This window comes from Polyodon spathula, chromosome 25 (assembly GCF_017654505.1).
Source record: "Polyodon spathula isolate WHYD16114869_AA chromosome 25, ASM1765450v1, whole genome shotgun sequence".
In the NCBI taxonomy this organism is placed as follows: domain Eukaryota; kingdom Metazoa; phylum Chordata; class Actinopteri; order Acipenseriformes; family Polyodontidae; genus Polyodon; species Polyodon spathula.
This window is the reverse complement of record NC_054558.1, coordinates 5,400,659-5,418,999: the sequence shown is the minus strand read 5'-3', so window position 1 is coordinate 5,418,999 and position 18,341 is coordinate 5,400,659. Positions and strand designations below refer to the sequence as shown.

At 48.1% G+C, this 18,341-nt stretch overlaps 2 protein-coding genes across 4 annotated transcripts in view; both read left to right on the top strand.

Moving 5' to 3' along the window:
• Positions 1–625: 625 nt before the first annotated feature.
• On the top strand, positions 626–4,790 carry LOC121299657 (achaete-scute homolog 5-like). Its single transcript, XM_041227540.1, has 2 exons — positions 626–1,087; positions 2,942–4,790. Exon 2 carries the CDS (start codon positions 3,150–3,152, stop codon positions 3,786–3,788), a length of 639 nt encoding a protein of 212 aa, XP_041083474.1. The 5' UTR covers positions 626–1,087; positions 2,942–3,149; the 3' UTR covers positions 3,789–4,790.
• Positions 4,791–7,532: 2,742 nt separating this feature from the next.
• LOC121299863 (voltage-dependent L-type calcium channel subunit alpha-1S-like) overlaps positions 7,533–18,341 on the top strand; it is a 31,183-nt gene continuing 20,374 nt past the window's right edge. The window contains exons 1-13 of one of the 3 annotated variants that reach the window (XM_041228029.1): positions 7,533–7,994; positions 9,650–9,755; positions 13,478–13,617; positions 13,749–13,891; positions 14,258–14,410; positions 14,732–14,934; positions 15,063–15,166; positions 15,273–15,421; positions 15,810–15,891; positions 16,399–16,559; positions 17,345–17,570; positions 17,668–17,875; positions 18,157–18,277. In XM_041228029.1, the coding sequence (XP_041083963.1) occupies positions 7,819–7,994; positions 9,650–9,755; positions 13,478–13,617; positions 13,749–13,891; positions 14,258–14,410; positions 14,732–14,934; positions 15,063–15,166; positions 15,273–15,421; positions 15,810–15,891; positions 16,399–16,559; positions 17,345–17,570; positions 17,668–17,875; positions 18,157–18,277 (1,972 nt within the window). In that variant the 5' untranslated portion in view covers positions 7,533–7,818. The remainder of the gene's footprint in view (positions 7,995–9,649; positions 9,756–13,477; positions 13,618–13,748; positions 13,892–14,257; positions 14,411–14,731; positions 14,935–15,062; positions 15,167–15,272; positions 15,422–15,809; positions 15,892–16,398; positions 16,560–17,344; positions 17,571–17,667; positions 17,876–18,156; positions 18,278–18,341) is intronic. The other 2 variants (XM_041228027.1, XM_041228028.1) reach the window with 2 other exon arrangements.

Sequence of the window (18,341 nt, the reverse complement as noted above, 5' to 3'; positions counted from 1 at the left end):
ATTTCCAGTAGAAGCACTGACTGCTTCGGTTTGTGTTGACCGCTCCACTCTCTGCCTTGCCCACTACCTGGCACTGGGGTCTATTTTAATGATCTAGACCATGGCAGATCTTAACACCACCAGCCTTTAAAGTCATTATCAGGACTGCTCGGTCGCTGACCCCCTTCCAGCGCCTCCTCAAGACACACCTGTTCAGACAACACCTGTGAACCTCACAGCTCCAGACTGGACTACATGGCACCCAGCTGCATCAGTACTTGCATCAGCTTGTGCTGGCGCTGAACTGCTCCACGCTCGGCTGTATTCCACTACTGCTCTCAATCACAGTTATATGTCCTGTCTCTTGTATTTGATTTTACTCTTAAAGGTAACCCTATTCACGCTTGTCTGTAATTGCTCTTGTTTGAAATCGTCCTTATTCGTTTATTGTTCTGACTACTTGCTCTTAACAGAATTTACTCCTTAGTTTAACTGCTCTGTCGTGATCGCTCTCAAATGTAATTATTCGCTGTATTTTTTATTTTTTCTGGCTCTTACTGCTGATCTGATTGAACTCTATAACTGCTCTTATCTGTAATGTGATACTTTGTAACATCTGTAAGTCTCCCTGGATAAGGGTGTCTGCTAAGAAACAAATAATAATAATAATAATTATTATTATTAATCTCTGCAGCCTGTGTATCTACGTTTGCATGTACTGCAGGCACATATTCACCAGTCCCTACCCAGATATGTCTCCTCCTTCCTCTTCTTTCCTCTACCTGTTTTGAATCCCCCCCCCCTCCCCGGGGCGTGCCTCTGTTTGAAGTTGGATCAGGTAAGCCAGGTAAGCACCTAGACTTGAGATCTGACAGGGAAGGGAACATCAAACCTGCAGCAGGAGAGATGCGATCTGCAGAGCTGTGAGGAGCCTGGACTGGGACTGTCAGCCACACAGGATAGCAAAGGGCTCGCTCACTCACTCACTCACTCTCCTCACATGCACTGCACTCAACACTGTGACCAATAAGGAGTGAATGCATCTACAGCTGACTGCACCCTGAGCACAACTGAACAGAATCAACACACCATAGCTGACAAACTGAAGGTAAGGATGGCATTCTTATTATTATTATTTGGGGGGGGGTATATAATTAAACTGCAAAATAATCCATAAGAATCCAGAGAAGTGAAAAAAGAATTTCAGAGCATTGCAAAATTTAATAACGAATGCGTGCAAAGGAGTAGAAGATTCATGTGAGGCACCAGCATGTCAGCAAAGGAAGCCTTTGTTTTGGTTCTGAATGCAAGCGCAGTGCAGTTAAACTGCAGATCCAGTGCGTTGCAGGGCATGTTCCAGTTAACTTCCAGTGAGGTAAAGCCACACTGCTCCAGTTCTCAAAATCAATCAAATAAATCCTCTGTGATCCTCTCTTTACAATCTGCTTCACAGCAGCAACAGCACAAGCAGGAACCAAACAAGCAGGAACAGCACAGTACGAGGGCCGAAATAAAAAGAACACAACGCTACAACGTAGCACAACAATGCAAGGATCACAGTACGATTCTATTAAGATTCTCAAATAAGATTCTGCTTCCTTTTATACATGCGCTGACTCTCCAGTTAGCATGCAGTACCTAGCTGGAGAATGGCCATCCCTGTGATTGCTGGCAGGGATGGATTTAACCCCGTCCCTGCCAACCTTGCGTTCCCACACACACACTATTCACAGCAGCAGGGCTTCCAATATGAAGCTGAAGGAACACAAAGCCACTTTTACAGGAACAGCAGCTTGAAACCTGGTTCCAGGAGAACTAGCCTGAGGCAATCGTATCAAACCCCAGGGCTCCCCTGGTGTGCCCTGCAGTGGCCTGAAACCCAGTCTCCTGAAACCAAGCTCACTGTATTCTTATCTGTTACTGATCCTCTCTTGTGTGCCATGGTCAGTCTGCACTGTCATTTTGCAGCTTGCCTTCGTGTACATACTCTGTTCAATTCAAAGTGCTGTGCGTTGCAACACAGTTTGCAAAATAACTGGAATATCTATGGGAGGAGGCACTGGTATCCAGAACCATTTTAATATCTCGTTGCAAAGGTTTTTATATGTGCCAGTGAGCACCCGATCCCTTCAGAGTGCTGTCAGTATCCTGTTGGAAAATCATAGACGACTCCAGTGAAGCACGGTAGACGATGCCAAACAGATTGATATAAGCATTGCAAACTGCAAAGCAATTGTGTTAAATGTATTGTGTAGCTTTATAGGGGATAGCAAATGGTGCACACGTGTGCTGAAAGGCTACGCTGTTGTAACTGTTGAGTTTTACAAGGTGTTAAACTGGACTGAATATGTACACTTCCCCTTTAATATGATGAAGAAGCAGGGCTCAGATCTTGTGATGTTTTTGACATTCTCTCCGCACTCTGATTAGCACGCCCGAAACTTGGTTAGAGGGCTCGGGGAGCAAGCCAGGGAAATTCCTGTGATTTTCACAAAGCTGTCAGTCACAGGGCAGAACTTTTATAATGAAAAAGGTATAATTAAAAGTATCTAGCTTCTTTGATAACCCTGTTAAAACTGCTTTGATTTTTCTAAAGTTGAAAGGCGTTACGGTATTTTTAAAATGTATTTAAAAATGGCTATACTGTGAAAAAAAGATATGCTGTCTTGCCTGTCTTGACTGAAACGTGCACGCGGCTGGGAGATGCATCTTCTATAAATTACAGAATGCATGTCAGGGGATCAGCCTGCCTCCCGTAATTCATTTGAAGGGATCTGGGTAACGCGTTTAGCCAGCAGGAAGGTGGAATAGTCTTCTGTTGTAAAAGAGTACGGGTAATTTAAGACTGTATTGTTTATGAAGACTGTTTCAGGATAGCTGCCCTCTTTCATCGCAGCTCGCTGCCTTTGTAATAATAAACTCTTTATGTGTAAAACGCTTAACCTGTGTTTTCTTTTCACAGAGCCAGCGTAAGGAGACTTTGTTTGATGTCAAGGAGGTGCTGAAATCCTGCTGAACTGCTCGCAGCTGTTTGTAGTTCTAATTAAATATGATCACGTTGGTGTGACGGCAGGTATTACTATAGATATATCAGAGGAGGTCCCTGCGTTAAAAAAAAAAAAAGCGAAGTGCTGCATCAATCCACTGAATCTCTTTGCTTGCCAGTCAGGATGAACAGTGGCTTCCCGCGCACACTGCTGGAGTGCAGACACAGCGTGGTCCCTGCGAACTGTGTGCAGTACGGGATAGCACCCTCTGGTGGTCACGTCCAATCACACCACCACCCGCACCCACACCGCCCTGCCGGGGGGCAGGGGGACCCCCTGGCGCACGTGCCCTTCTTGCTGTACCCCGCTAACGTCGACCCTGGCTACTACGACGCGTCCTACCCGGGCGCCCTGTTTCCCTACGTCCCGTTCCACGGGCACTTCGGCGTGTACGAATGCCCCTTTGAGCCCGCTTTCATCCAGAAGCGCAACGAGCGCGAGCGCCAGCGAGTCAAGTGCGTGAACGAGGGCTACGCCCGTCTGAGGGGCCACCTGCCCGGTGCCGAGTCTGAGAAAAGGCTCAGCAAAGTGGAGACTCTACGGGCAGCTATCCAATACATCAAGTACCTGCAGGAGCTGGTGAGCAGAACACCCACCAGGGGCTTGGGACGGGAGCCCGAGGCAGAGGAGCAAAACAGCAAGGCTTCCAGAAACACCAGGGCCAATTCAACAGAGCCCCTCCCAAACAGCGACGGGGAATCGCAGAATCTGTCATCCGCCTCTTCATCCCCCTTCTGCGAGTCGGAGGAGTCTGTGAACTAGGAGGCTCCTGGGCTCCGCGGTGTACGATGTTTTATACAGGCAGACCACACATCCGAACTCTGCGCTGCAGCCAGTCGTAGGAGACAGGAACGCGAAGCTACGCTTGCTTTAGCACTGCTGGAGTCTGTTCCAGCACAGCAGAACAGGCTAGATCATCTCACTGTGAGCCAGCCAACACTGTAGTGAACCCGGGTTCAAATGAAACCAGGGAAGCATGTTTGAAATGAATTAAGGGGTGAGGGTCTGGGTCTCCAGGGATCATTTCAGCATCGACTAGAGGAAGTTCTGGGATGAAACGGCCGCTAGGAATCAGAGGAGGCTAGAGGCATGAACTAGGGCCTGTCGTTCAGATCTTTTAGAATGTTCCTCCTGGGGCAACATGGTGGAGGGATTTCCAAAAAAAGAACCGGCAACAATAACCCCCCCCTGCTGAAAATCCAGCTCTCGTAAGAAAGCTAATCGCTGGTAAACTCCTTCAAATAAACCGTGAGGCTTTTCTACAAGAATTGTAACTTCAACCTGCTTTCCACTGGTCTGTCGGTTGGCTTTGCATCCTAGCTAAGGTATGTGTGTGTGTTAGTGACACAGAGTCCACTGGAATGCTGGTTGCACCCAAACATGGGTTCTGCATCTTGGAAGAGCTGCTTCCTACCAGCTTTATTCAGGACTAAGCCTTTCCCTGTAGACTTTCAAACCATATACTTCTCATTGCTAAATCCGTGTGTGTGAGAGAGAGAGAGAGTTTTATCATGTCTGTCACAACGGTTTGTGGTTATTATTATTTTTTTTTTTATATTTGAAAACACTGTGTATCTTGCTGCTGGTGCAAAATATTTAATTTAATTTGTATCTTTTTTAATTATTGAATTTGCATGCTTCTTTTGCACTTTACCCAAAGTTTGGTATTTCTTTTTGTGTGTGTAGAACTGTCCTAGAAAGTAGAAAGCAAGGGCGTTCCTTCTGCTGCAAAGCAATTTCTAATAAAACGTGTTTTAAAAACAAGCGCTGTGTGGTTGCCTTTTGCTGATGCCCTGTCAGGAATGGATAAACAGTATAGACCCAAGACATGAAACTCCACTCACACGCCCTGCCTCTGTTATCCACCAGAGGGAGCTCAAGTACAGAAAGAGAGGCTTTACTGGGTGTAAATGAAATCGTAGTGCACAGTCTTGCATGTTTTACACATACAGAGATCCTGCAATGTTTAAAGTCTTGCTGATCCCATAAGACCAGACACTACAAAATAATATTTTAGTACAAAACTCAACCTGGTCCTGGACATGGTCATCCTCCATCAATTATTGGGACTGTTGAATTATTGCAGGTATGTACGCTAAATATACCCTCCTATTGATAATCATCACCTCATAAAACATGTGCCAAACTGTCTTCCAGATCCCAGCTTTGATCCATTCACTATGATTGTGTTAAAGGCACTCCTTGAGGTATGATACCCAGTGTCCACACATCAGGCAGGAGCTCAGTAAGTTTAATGTCTTTGGGATCGGAAGCCCTGCTAGTTCAGCCCTGAGTTTCAGAAACCCCCTTGTTTAGATTAGTGAAATGCACAGGAGCCAGGAATGTGAGCAACGTCAAGTCCCTGAGTAAGGGAGCGCCCCCATCCCAGCGTCAATAAGTCACCTACCCGGGAGCTGTTCACAATGCAGCTGCTATATAAGGGAGGGACAGTTCATTAGGGAGGTCGTCGCTCCAGTTCCTGGCACGGCTCCTGATCATAATATATTCCAGGGTAGTTCTGAAACTGACAGGGTAGTTGCTGTGTCTGACGTGAAGAGCAGGGTAAATTCAGAACCTGAAAAGGCTTTTTTTTAATGCACGAGTGGTTTACACTGGAGTTTGTTTGAGCCTCAGTTCATTTCTTCCACATGCCAGGGAGGGAGAATCATAAATAACAGCCAGACAGCGACACACGCTCCTGACTGGGGATTTAAAGGGGCCCCATCTCTTTCTGTCAGGTTAGCGTACAAGCAAGACATCGCAGCAGGCTTGCCAAGCGTCCGCTCCAGAGTTTCACAACCGGAAGAAACGACTAGGATTGCAGGGCTGGACTTACCAAGGGCTTTAGACTGAAGTGAAATATGCACCATTTTTTTGTGGTAAAATTTTTTTGTTTAAATGCAACATGACTGGCAACAAACAAGGTAGGCACACTTTTGAGCTTTTCCATTCCATTCCATTCTTTTTTTTTTGCACTGTTTTCCATCTGAAAAGAAAAAAACATCTGTCACGTTTCAAAGCAATGCGATAATAACGAGACGAGCAGGGAAGTGCTCGGGGCGAACCCTCTCACTGTTAACATCACACTGATGGGAATCAATACGCGCTGGCAATCCAAAGAGAGACCAGGGCCAGAGCGTTCCGTCATCAACGCCAGAGCGTTCCGTCATCAACGCCAGAGCGTTCCGTCATCAACGCCAGAGCGTTCCCTCATCAACGCCAGAGCGTTCCCTCATCAGCGCCAGAGCGTTCCCTCATCAACGCCAGAGCGTTCCTCATCAACGCCAGAGCGTTCCCTCATCAGCGCCAGAGCGTTCCCTCATCAACGCCAGAGCGTTCCCTCATCAACGCCAGAGCGTTCCCTCATCAACGCCAGAGCGTTCCCTCATCAGCGCCAGAGCGTTCCCTCATCAACGCCAGAGCGTTCCCTCATCAGCGCCAGAGCGTTCCCTCCAACGCCAGAGCGTTCTCATCAACGCCAGACGTTCCCTCATCAACGCCAGAGCGTTCCCTCATCAATTCCCTCATCAACGCCAGAGCGTTCCCTCATCAACGCCAGAGCGTTCCCTCATCAACGCCAGAGCGTTCCCTCATCATCAACGCCAGAGCGTTCCCTCATCAGCGCCAGAGCGTTCCCTCATCAGCGCCAGAGCGTTCCCTCATCAACGCCAGAGCGTTCCCTCATCAACGCCAGAGCGTTCCCTCATCAGCGCCAGAGCGTTCCCTCATCAACGCCAGAGCGTTCAGGGATCAGTGCCAGAGCGTTCCCTCATCAGCGCCAGAGCGTTCACTCATCAACGCCAGAGCGTTCCCTCATCAACGCCAGAGCGTTCCCTCATCAGGGCCAGAGCGTTCCCTCATCAGCGCCAGAGCGTTCCCTCATCAACGCCAGAGCGTTCCCTCATCAGCGCCAGAGCGTTCCCTCATCAGGGCCAGAGCGTTCCCTCATCAGCGCCAGAGCGTTCCCTCATCAGGGCCAGAGCGTTCCCTCATCAGCGCCAGAGCGTTCCCTCATCAGGGCCAGAGCGTTCCCTCATCAGCGCCAGAGCGTTCCCTCATCAGCGCCAGAGCGTTCCCTCATCAGGGCCAGAGCGTTCCCTCATCAGCGCCAGAGCGTTCCCTCATCAGGGCCAGAGCGTTCCCTCATCAACGCCCTCATCAGTATTCCCTCATCAGCGCCAGAGCGTTCCCTCATTCAGGTTCCCTCATCAGGGCCACAGTCTCACCGTTACACTCACCTGTATGTTACTCTCTCTCCCTTCATCTATCCCTCCCCCTATCTCTCGCTTTTGTAAATCTTTTGCTCCCTTCCTTTCTGACCGTTACTCTCTCTCTCTCTGTCTCTGTGCTCTGTGCCTGTTAGAAGGGTGTTTGGTCGTTGGAAGTTGCCAGGACGAGTTAGCGACAGCTGCAGTTCTTTACTTTCCTGCTGCCTCAGGATCCTGGACTCAGCCCCTCTGCAACTCCCTCGCTCCTCTCCACTGCTCTGTGTGTGTGTGTGTCTAAATTTAAACCATGCTACCAGAGCACAGGCTACTGCAGCAACTGCTCCAGCTCTTACAGGCGCGGTGTTGTTTTACCCTCTGAGAAACCAGCTCAGCAGAAAGGTTCTCCAGTAGACCTTGCTTCTGAGAGGGACAGCGGGAGAGAGGGGGCAAGAGAGAGAGGAGCTTCTCATCCTCGGAGGCGCAGGGACTGATAAAGAGCAGCGTGACAGTAGGGGAAAGGTGGTTGTGGGGGAAGCAAGGGTTCGAATTTTTGATTTATTTATTTTTTTTCTGAGACAGCCAGCATGGAGCCCAACGCCAAGGTTACTGCCCAGGAAATGGACTCCCTTCAGAGGAAGAAACTGAAAGAAAAACTGAAGAAACAAGCATGCGCGGGGAACCCCAGGCCAGCCCGGGCGCTGTGTTGCCTCACCCTGGACAACCCCTTCAGGAAAGCCTGCATCAGCATCGTGGAGTGGAAGTATCCTTCCACGTTGAGCTTTTCAACAAACCCCGATCTACTGGAAGGGAAGATTTCTGGCTTCAAAGGACTGGTCAAAATACTGGTCTTCTTTTATTATTATTATTATTATTATTATTATTATTATTATTATCAGGGTGGAAAATTTTCCAAATTTTAAAACTAAAAAGAGACAGTTTTTTTTTTTTTTTTTAATATTATTTATTATTAATATTATTTTCTCCCACCAAAAAAAAAAGTATGAGAAGAAGATGAAAGATTATATATCAACACAACAGTGAAGTTCGTGTGCTGGCTATAATAATAGAGCTGCGGCCACCAGTATTTAAACTCGAGTTAAGATAGTTTAGCTGCGCACGCTGGACTGCGATGTTATCAAACACATCTGTGGCGACGGGACAGTCACTGCAGCCCGCGTTGTTTTATAAGATTGTGTTTAGTTATGAAAGTAAACCGAATGAGGGAGCAGTCTTTCTTAGAAAACATGAGCGATGCTGATAGAAGTTGTGCGTGTTTTTTATATATATTTAAACGCCAGAATGGAGCGGATATTCTGGGGCTCGGCAGCTGTCGCTCTCCGTCACCTTCTAAATCAAGGCTCTGAACTCAACAGGCAGGGGAATGTTGGGCTCCGCTCTGCCACCATGTGGTCAGAACGGGTAGTACGGCGGTAGAAATCTCAGGTATTACCGGTAACATACATTAGAAACACACGCATACGTGTAACAGTTGTGGATAGCGACACTTTGATATGAGGCAAAGTTTACAGGAGATCCTTTAAAACGTCTTACAATAGTGCAGTAAACCCTACTGGACCACTGTATATATTCATTCATTCACAAACGTGTATATAATCATATACTAATTGCTACTGAAAGCATGGAGTACAAAATAAATGCATAAGTCGTAGGTAAGCATTATGAAGTATTGCCAGGTACCGTAAAGCACACGAACAAACACGGCAAACCAGGGTAAACGATGGTAAAAGCAGAGCATAGCCACGGGGAAAAGCACCTGAGAGCCAGGATCACAAGCCCCAGCGCCACCTTCACCTGAAGCATCCTGCTCGCAGCGTCACATCGGTGCACAGTGCATTGTGGGGAGTGTAGTTCAGTTCTGTCTGAGTCAGGTGCGGTGTGCGTTTCATTATTCCCCGTGCGGTTTTTATGTATTTGATATATAAACAAAGCGCACTCCTGGAAGATGAGCTTCTTAGTGCTATAACTGTGACTCTTGTTTACTGTGGCTGGTTTAAGTTTGAATAGCATTATAGTGGGGGTAAGGGTTTCAGCTGAAGTTAGGATAAGGTTGCCAATTTGAATGAAGAGATGCTCTGTGGTTCTAAACAGAAGTTTGAAGTACAATAGCTGCTTAAATGCAGTTTGCGTTTCCTTTTACATACGAAAGCTGCAAGCTTAGCTGTGGGGTGAATGCTCTGTGAAGAAAGCCCATCATGTTGTTTTAGAAACTCCAGTTCTGAATGATCATCGATCCTGATGCAGACAGGTTCAGCTGAGCTCCAGTGCTCACTGGAACTGGAAGAGCCAGCTGATCTTAAATCACAGGCAAGTAGATATGTGAATGAGAGAGGCTGTACTTGTGCTTTGCTGCTGCTGTTTCACCTGTTTCAAGTTCTCCTTCACCTGCACTGCCAGACCCTTTGAGATTATTATCTTACTGACCATCTTTGCCAACTGTGTGGCCCTCGCTGTCTTCCTGCCAATGCCAGAGGATGACACGAACAACGGCAACGTCAGCCTGGTGAGTCCTGACCCCAGTGTGTGTGTGTGTGTGTGTGTGTGTGTGTGTGTGTGTGTGTGTGTGTGTGTGTGTGTGTGTGTGTGTGTGTGTGTGTGTGTGGTGTGTGTGTGTGTTCACACACTGTGTTGTGCACACACAACACACAAAACCACAGTGTGTGTGTGTGTGTGTGTGTGTGTGTGTGTGTGTGTGTGTGTGTGTGTGTGTGTGTGTGTGTGTGTGTGTGTGTGTGTGTGTGTGTGTGTGTGTGTGTGTGTGTGTGTGTGTGTGTGTGTGTGTGTGTGTGTGTGTGTGTGTGTGTGTGTGTGTGTGTGCGTGTGTGTGTGTGTGCTGTGTGTGTGTGTGTGTGTGTGTGTGTGTGTGTGTGTGTGTGTGTGTGTGTGTGTGTGTGCAGTGTGTGTGTGTGGTTTCTTCAGGGCAGTGCCCTGTTATTATAATCCCAGGTGTGTTTAACTGTATGTCGCGTAGTTGTCTTTGCTCATGCGTTCTTGCCAGTGTCAGGTCACACTTTTTATTTGATTCACTGTTACTCAGTCAGGTGAGCTTATTGTACCCCAATGACATTTTCTGAAACTCCGCTCCGGCTGCCTGCGTTAGCTCTCTGTTGCTGAGCTGTTGCCTGTAGCTCTGTGAAATCTCACCGCTGTTTACAGAATCAGGCTCTGTCTCTGTAGTGGAATGAACCCTGAACCAGTCTAAACACTTTCATCCCCTCTCCGGCCAGCAGCTGCCGAGCCCCAGCGAGTCGCAGCTCTTACTCCAGGCTTCAACATGCAGCACTTTGTGAAAAAAGCAATTCAAATGTGGGAGTTCGAGATTCAAAGGCAATGCAAAGAGAGGCAGCACAACGCAGTGCACCTGATTATAGTACAGAGTGGAAGTTAGGAGCCCCTGTGAGTTCCAGTGTGCTTGGAGTAAGGGGAACAGACAAGCTCTACTGCTTCCTTGCCATTCATGTTTCTTACAATTACTTAAGTGTTGTATTACTTATTATTATTATTATTATTATTATTATTATTATATATTATTATTATTATTATTATGTTTCAAGTTGCTTTGACGGGAACTTCTCTTTAGTTGTAGTTGCCAGCCATAGACATCTGTAGATCAGCCAGTGCCTTTATATCAGTGAGCACCATCGCCACCTAGTGCACAGCACTGTACTGCCAGCAAAACTAAAGGAAGCCTGTTTCCAAAGTGACACAGGCTTGTTCTGCTGCAGAGACACTGTGGCTGAGTTTAGCCTAGGTTGCATATGTCTATGACAGCCAGCTAGAACTGGAGAGTACCTCGGCACAGAATCTGAAGTTAACTCCTCTTGCTGCAGTGTTGAGATCATTCACATGGACTCCATTGTGTCAGGGGGGGCTTTGTTTCAGATCCCCTGTGCTGCCATTGCTGGTCTTGCTGCGGACTGCGAATGGTTCTGCTGGGGTTTCAGAGTAGCACACTGGGATTATAATGGCAAACTATTCCTGTACAAATAAACAAAGCTGTTGGAATGAGCATACCTGCCTGGCGTGGACAATCTATCTGAGCACAGCAGTTAACACTCCCATTATAAACAAGGGAGCTGACGGATAAAACCGGCACAGCTGACTTAGCTAAAGCAGCCCAGCTTGGGCTTGTGAGCTAGTGCCGTCAGGATTGCGTTCCTAGCGATGAGGTCTTGCATGAAGCTCAGTTACCAACCATGTGAGCGGGGTGACTGCCACCTGGACATGGACTTTATAACCATTGCAGGGGCTGTAAAGAGAGTCATGCATGTCACCCTGTCACTGTGGAGCCCAGGTGACCCAGAGGAACAGGTGCGCTTGCCTCACTCTGTTCTAATGCCTTTCTCTTTAGTCACACAGAGCTTTCGATTCAATGCGCTGCTTGGAGCGTGATGTCACCATAAAACAGAGCTCAGCACTAATCGAAATACAATGCGTTCTTAACCAAACGCTTCCCCAGTCTAGAACTCTGGTAGAAATCCCCAAGCCACATTGGTTACTTGCGTTTTAAAAAGTTTGAGAAGTTCCCCTAATCATTGCCTGGTTCGTGATTCACTCCCCCGGGTGGAGTCTCTGGATGCTGGCTGAGCTGAGCTCTTCTCCACACCTCCCAGCCCCCCTCTGTTCTCTGCCGGCCTTATGCTCCCGTCCCCTGAAGCCAAGGTGTGACAGATTATCAGTTACCTCATTTCACATCTTTATAATGTCCGCTGTACTTTACAAAGCGAAACAAAGCTCATAGGGATGTCCTGTGGTATACTATGGTAAAAGCACAGCAAAGCGCAGTAAAACACACAGGAGTGGAATTCCAGTGCTTCATTGTTTAACCCGAATGAGAACACAGTGAGATTTGAATCTCATTTTAGCGGGTCCTGGAAAATTCCGTTGTGATCATCTGGGCGTGACCTCGAGTGTCGGCTGTACCCATTTAAATCCGAATCTGTTTTGGGAGGGAGGCATTCCCCACATAGCAGCCCCACTGCCTCCTGCAGACCCGTCGAAACCCAACCTCCCCTGGGCCAGGCTGAGAACGAGGTCACTGCACAGAACAAGGCTGGCTCTGCTCTCAAGAAGCTGTCCTGTAATCACACGTCAAGCTCATGCCAGGACGCTGGTTTGCTATTCAGAAAAGCCTTCGTTCCAGATTGCATTAATCAATGCATTCAGAAGCCTGGCAGTGCCTCTCTGGCGAGGGCAGATATGCAGTTTGCATGTCTTGTGAGATATCTTGCTCATTCAAATACTTATAAGCGGATTATCTATTCCAAGATAGTAAGTAAAGGATCTGAGTTACAGAGGGCAATACAATCCCCACCCCTAGTCCTAAGTCATTTGCTGTTGCCTTACTCTGTGCCGGTACTGTGTGTGTTTATATGTATGTACTGTATATATAAAGTATGGCGTATTTAGAAGGTGTTTTTTATTGTCGGCTGTTACTTACACTAGAGCAGCTCAGTGAGCAGTCCTGCGTTTACACAGCCAGTCAAAAGGGAGACCAAAAATGGTATTGTTTGAAGTGCAGTGCATGACTGCAGACCGTGCCAGCGCACTTTCAGCAGGGCTCAAAAATATATTGGACTGGCGAGAAAAAGACAGAGAATCTAAATACTGGTTTAGCTGGCAGGCACAATGCCGCAGCCTCCCGCTCTCTGGAATCTGTTTTATGTAAGGAGGTTACTGACAGGACCGGGCTGACAGTGGGGCTGAGAGAGGAGGCACCTTATAGCATAGACACCCCTAGCCCTGCCAAGTAACATACCTGAATCATAGAGATGAATAGAGCTTACCAAAGTGCATTGAGAAGCTTGCCACGCTTACACCTTGTACAGTAAGACTTTACTGTATTTTTTGCTATGTTTTCAATAGGCTTTCTTACACCTTGTTATAGTCCTGCCCTGGCACTGGACCCCCACTTCCATTCAGTTCACTTGGTTTGTATTTTATAGTGCAGTTACCTCCAAGGTAACGCTACAGATGAGAAGATGCTGCTTCTGCCTCTTATTCTTGTGCTGTAATCTGGACTGGGTGCTGTCAGACCATGTGAAACTACAGCAAATCTACCAGAAGGAGACCAATCCTGTATTAAGATGTCTTTTTTTTGTGCCATAGTTCTTTTTTTTTGGGGGGGGGGGGTTTCCTCAAGTAAAAAGGTCAGCTGATTACATGAATTCACATCCCAGTGCCTTGCGTGCTGCCTCGCTGTTCACTGTTTAAATCCCTCCACAGGAAAAAGTGGAGTACATCTTTTTGATCGTCTTCACCATTGAAGCGTTTCTGAAGATCGTGGCCTATGGGTTTCTGTTCCACCCGGACGCCTACCTGCGGAACTGCTGGAACATCCTGGACTTCATCATCGTGTTTGTTGGGTAAGATCAAATAAAGGATCGATGCCTCCCGTATAGCCCGCGGCTCTGCCTCTGAGGTGAGGCTGTGCTCTGGGGAGAGCCCTTCAGCTGAATGTGTACCGATGCCTCGCCCCTCTCTCCCCTCCTGGCAGGCTGTTCACGGTGGCTCTGGAGACAATCAGCCTCATCGATGGAGTCGAGACCCCCGTGGGGGGCAAGGGGGCCGGCTTCGACGTCAAGGCCCTGCGAGCGTTCAGAGTCCTGCGGCCGCTGCGCCTCGTCTCGGGGGTGCCCAGTAAGACACAGCACTAGTACTGGGATTGCTGGGAGGGGAGGGGAGGGGCGTGTGCAGCACATGTCTCTCTAAATGTTCTTAAAATACAGAAAATTTTTCAAATGCTATTGACCTTTTTAATGATTTTTAAAAAATATTTGTATTATTCCCTCTTTGCCGTCTATCATCTAAATTCAGTGATGCTGTGGAGTTCTTTTGCTTCGTCGTTGATTTGATGTCTGAGAGTCACGTGAGGCTCTGACTCTGAAGTTATAGATCTGTACCATGGGATACAGCAGGGTCTGGTTGAACCAGGGGGTGATATATTTAGGGATGCTTGTCATGAAACGCGCTGCCGTGTTGTAAGCGGTGGTCATTCCTCTCCAGGCCTGCAGGTGGTGCTCAATGCCATCATCAAAGCCATGGTCCCTCTGCTGCACATTGCCCTGCTGGTCCTCTTCATGATTATCATCTACGCCATCATCGGCTTGGAGCTCTTCAAGTGCAAGATGCACAAGACCTGCTTCTACACCGGCACAGGTCAGTACACAGGGGATAGGGACTGGAGTGGACTGGACTGCATTGACTCTGCTGCACTGCCATTGCACACACAGCAGGATGCAAAGCTATTCCTAGAGACTGTGCTATGATGTACTGTACAGCAATACGCACCAGATGTGATGTTACTCTCAGTAGGGCCAGTAAATGCAGGGGCCTCTGCTGGTATTGTGGGACGGGAGAGCGGATTACCTGAAACAGGTAAGTAAACGAGGCAAAGCTGCTGCACACGGGGGCCGTTATCATGCGTGTTGAGCAGGACCCCCCCCACACACACACACTTAATCTTTTTGGTTCCCCTAGACATCGTGGCGTCAGGGAATGAGAAACCGGCCCCCTGTGCGTTGGGGGGTGAGGGGCGCGACTGCCCCCTCAACGGGACGGAGTGTAAGAGCGGCTGGCCGGGACCCAACAACGGCATCACCCACTTTGACAACTTCGGCTTCGCCATGCTGACTGTGTACCAGTGCATCACCATGGAGGGCTGGACCGACGTGCTCTATTGGGTAATCCAGACGCTTCTCTTAGATAACGAAGGTCCTCTACTGTGCTGATTGGGAGCATGCAGGTCTGCACTTGTAGAAGCTTGCCCCCCATCCCTCTCTCTCTCCTTCTCCCTCTCTCTCTCTGTCAGGTCAACGATGCGATTGGTAATGAGTGGCCCTGGATCTACTTCGTCAGCCTCATCCTGCTTGGGTCCTTCTTCGTGCTGAACCTGGTGCTGGGTGTGCTCAGCGGGTATGTGCCCCCCTCCTTCTCATCTTTCTTTAAAGGGTAGGTGCAATTAGCAGAATATTTACTTTGCGTTTCCCTCTTGTCTCCCTGTGTCCTCCCTTCTCCGCAGTGAGTTCACCAAGGAGCGTGAGAAGGCCAAGTCTCGGGGCGAGTTCCAGAAGCTGAGGGAGCGACAGCAGCTGGAGGAAGACCTGCGGGGGTACCTGGACTGGATCACCCACGCAGAGGTGATGGACCTCGACCAGGAGCACAGGGAAGGTAGTGACTCCTCTCGGCACATCACACTGCATCCCACTCTACACCAGGGCCGGGGCGCAGTCCTGTTTGTCAATTCCTTTTTAAAAAATCACATCAAAATTGCAATTAGCAGTATTCTTAAAACAAGCTTCTCACAGTGGCAACACATTACTTAAATTGAAGTCAACGTTGAGTCAATTAAATCGGCTTCAAATGAAGTCAGTTGCACAATCACAACAGTTATGTCTCTAAAATATCAATTCCAATTTCTTCGAAGGAATTGAAATTGGAATTGGAATTGGAATTGGAATCGGAGTTTGAATTGGAATTGCGTCAGTATCTCTCTGAAGCTGAGACTGTGGGGTATCTTGACAGAGAAGGTACTGTATGAAATGTTCCTGTCTTTCAGGATTGCTGCCCTTGGATGATCAAGGTTCAGAGGCGGAGAGCCTGTATGAGATTGAGGGAATTAACCGCTTCACCCTGGTCTTGTGAGTACGCCCCGGGACGCTACAGCACCTCTCTTAATTCTCAGCTTTTATGAAAATAATAGTAAATACAAATCTAAGAAATATATTCAATTTGAATGAACTGAATATGTTGCAATTTGAAGCTGTTGCAAACTTATTTGATTATTTAAAAACATCCAAGCTGTTGACATCAGTGACACTTTAAAAATAACGGCCTCAAATTCATAATGAATTCCATCTGAACACCACAGGAATGATAACCTGAATATCTCCCGCACTTCCTCTGAGTTCTGAGGGCATTCGTGTTGAATTCAGCCCTGTTAATTAATCTGGATTTAATTACCCGTATTCATTCCATCTGCCTTTGTGACGAGTGATGTTGATCACATGTATACAGCATGCATTTCTGCATGAATTAACACTGAGCAAGAGGGCAGGAATGCACGCCTTACACAATATTTGAACCCACACCGCTGTCTCTGACAAGAGGCATGACGTTTCCTTCCTCCCTCTCCTCCCGTCCCCTAGCCGGCACGGGCGTCGCTGGAACCGCTGGTTTCGCAGGAAGTGTCGCCAGTGGGTGAAGTCCAGTTTATTCTACTGGCTGGTGATCCTGGTGGTGTTCCTCAACACAATGGCCATCGCAACTGAGCACCACAACCAGTCGGACAGGCTCACCAACGTGCAAGGTCAGGGCTCGCAAACACCTCCCTGCAGACAGCCTGCATGCTCTCCCACAATCCCACAGTGAACGTAACGGGCAACAGTGTTAATGTTATAACTCCCCGCCTCCATTCTGCTAGCAGAGCGTCATCATGTGACCAGTACTGTGAGATAATAGTGGCTGGGTAATCCCTGACATCCTACTGGTTTGTTTGAAGAAGCTGCTCCTGGTAGCTTTGGAGGTGAAAGGTTGTGACTTCAGATCGTAGGGTACCATGTGCAAGCTTGCAGTGTTTGTACTCCTAACATTTGGTGGTAGAGGGGGATTTTTTAACACGACCCTGCACAGTTGCTAGAAGAGGAATACATTCTGGAAAGCAGTTTCTCTTTTGAGCAAAGGGTATTAATGACCAGGTTTATGTATCCTGCTATCCCCTAAACCAAGGCTTCTCAAACCCGGTCCTTCTGTTTTCCATTCTGAGCTCTCAATTACTTAACTAAACCCCTTTTAATCGTTTTCAGCTCTTAAACAACTGGAGATTTCAAGTTAACAATAGAATTGTACAACTTGAAATGTGCAACTTTCTAGGCGCTGAGAACAATTAAAAAGGTCTAATTAAGCACATTATTAGTTCAGTCAAGGGTCTAGTTAAGTAATTGAGAGGTCAGCTGGAATGAAAACAAGCAGACACGGGGGTTCCCAGGGCTGGGTTTGAGAAGCCCTGCCCTAAGCAAAGCTGCGTCAGTAAAGGGTTTCTCGCACAGTAATGCCTGTATTCTGTAAGCTGGTTCCTCTCCTTCCTCTCCTCAGACACCGCGAACAAGGTGCTGCTGTCCCTGTTCACAGCCGAGATGCTCCTCAAGATGTATGCTCTGGGTTTCCAGTCCTATTTCATCTCTCTGTTCAACCGGTTCGACTGTTTCGTGGTGTGCACTGGCATCATCGAGCTGATCCTCGTGGAGATCAACATCATGTCTCCCCTGGGGATCTCCGTGCTCAGGTGCATCCGGCTTCTGCGCATCTTCAAGATCACCAAGTAAGAGCGTCAGTTTGGCTGTAATCGCATCCCCCGCCCCCCGGCCTGGTGTGGTCTTTTGTGTTCTCTAACCCTCCCATCCTCCTCCTCCTCACAGGTACTGGACCTCCCTGAGTAACCTGGTGGCCTCTCTGCTGAACTCGGTGCGCTCCATCGCCTCTCTGCTGCTCCTGCTCTTCCTCTTCATCATCATCTTCTCACTCCTAGGCATGCAGGTCTTCGGAGGGAAGTACAACTTCGAGGACATGGAGGTGCGACGCAGCACCTTCGACAACTTCCCCCAGGCCCTCATCAGCGTCTTTCAGGTACCAGCCACCGCTAGTGCCAACGTTAGTGGGTTAATACGGGAAATGGAGGAGGAATTTGGGGTTGGGTGGGATTCTACTGGACGGGTTTGTCCCGAAGTGAAGATAAAGTCTCAAGAACTACGTTAACCTTTTCAAGAAGGTTCTCCTGCTCATTAGCGGTAACGCTCGTGTTTTTAAAGCCTCGGTCAGTAGATCTCCGCGGATTACTCTGTGCAGCCTTGAAAAGGAGTATCAGAAGGTGATCCAGGGTGGTATCTAACCTCTGTCTCCCGATTCAGATCCTGACGGGGGAGGATTGGAACTCGGTAATGTACAATGGCATCATGGCCTATGGAGGTCCCACATTCCCTGGCATGCTGGTGTGCATCTACTTCATCATCCTCTTCGTCTGCGGAAACTGTATCCTTTCACCCATCCGGGAATTACTGCTGAAACTGATGCTGTCCTGCTAAAGCAGAACAGT

Excerpts from the sequence above, each read along its gene's own strand:
- LOC121299657 (XM_041227540.1), top strand. The coding sequence starts at position 3,150 with ATGAACAGTGGCTTCCCGCGCACACTGCTGGAGTGCAGACACAGCGTG.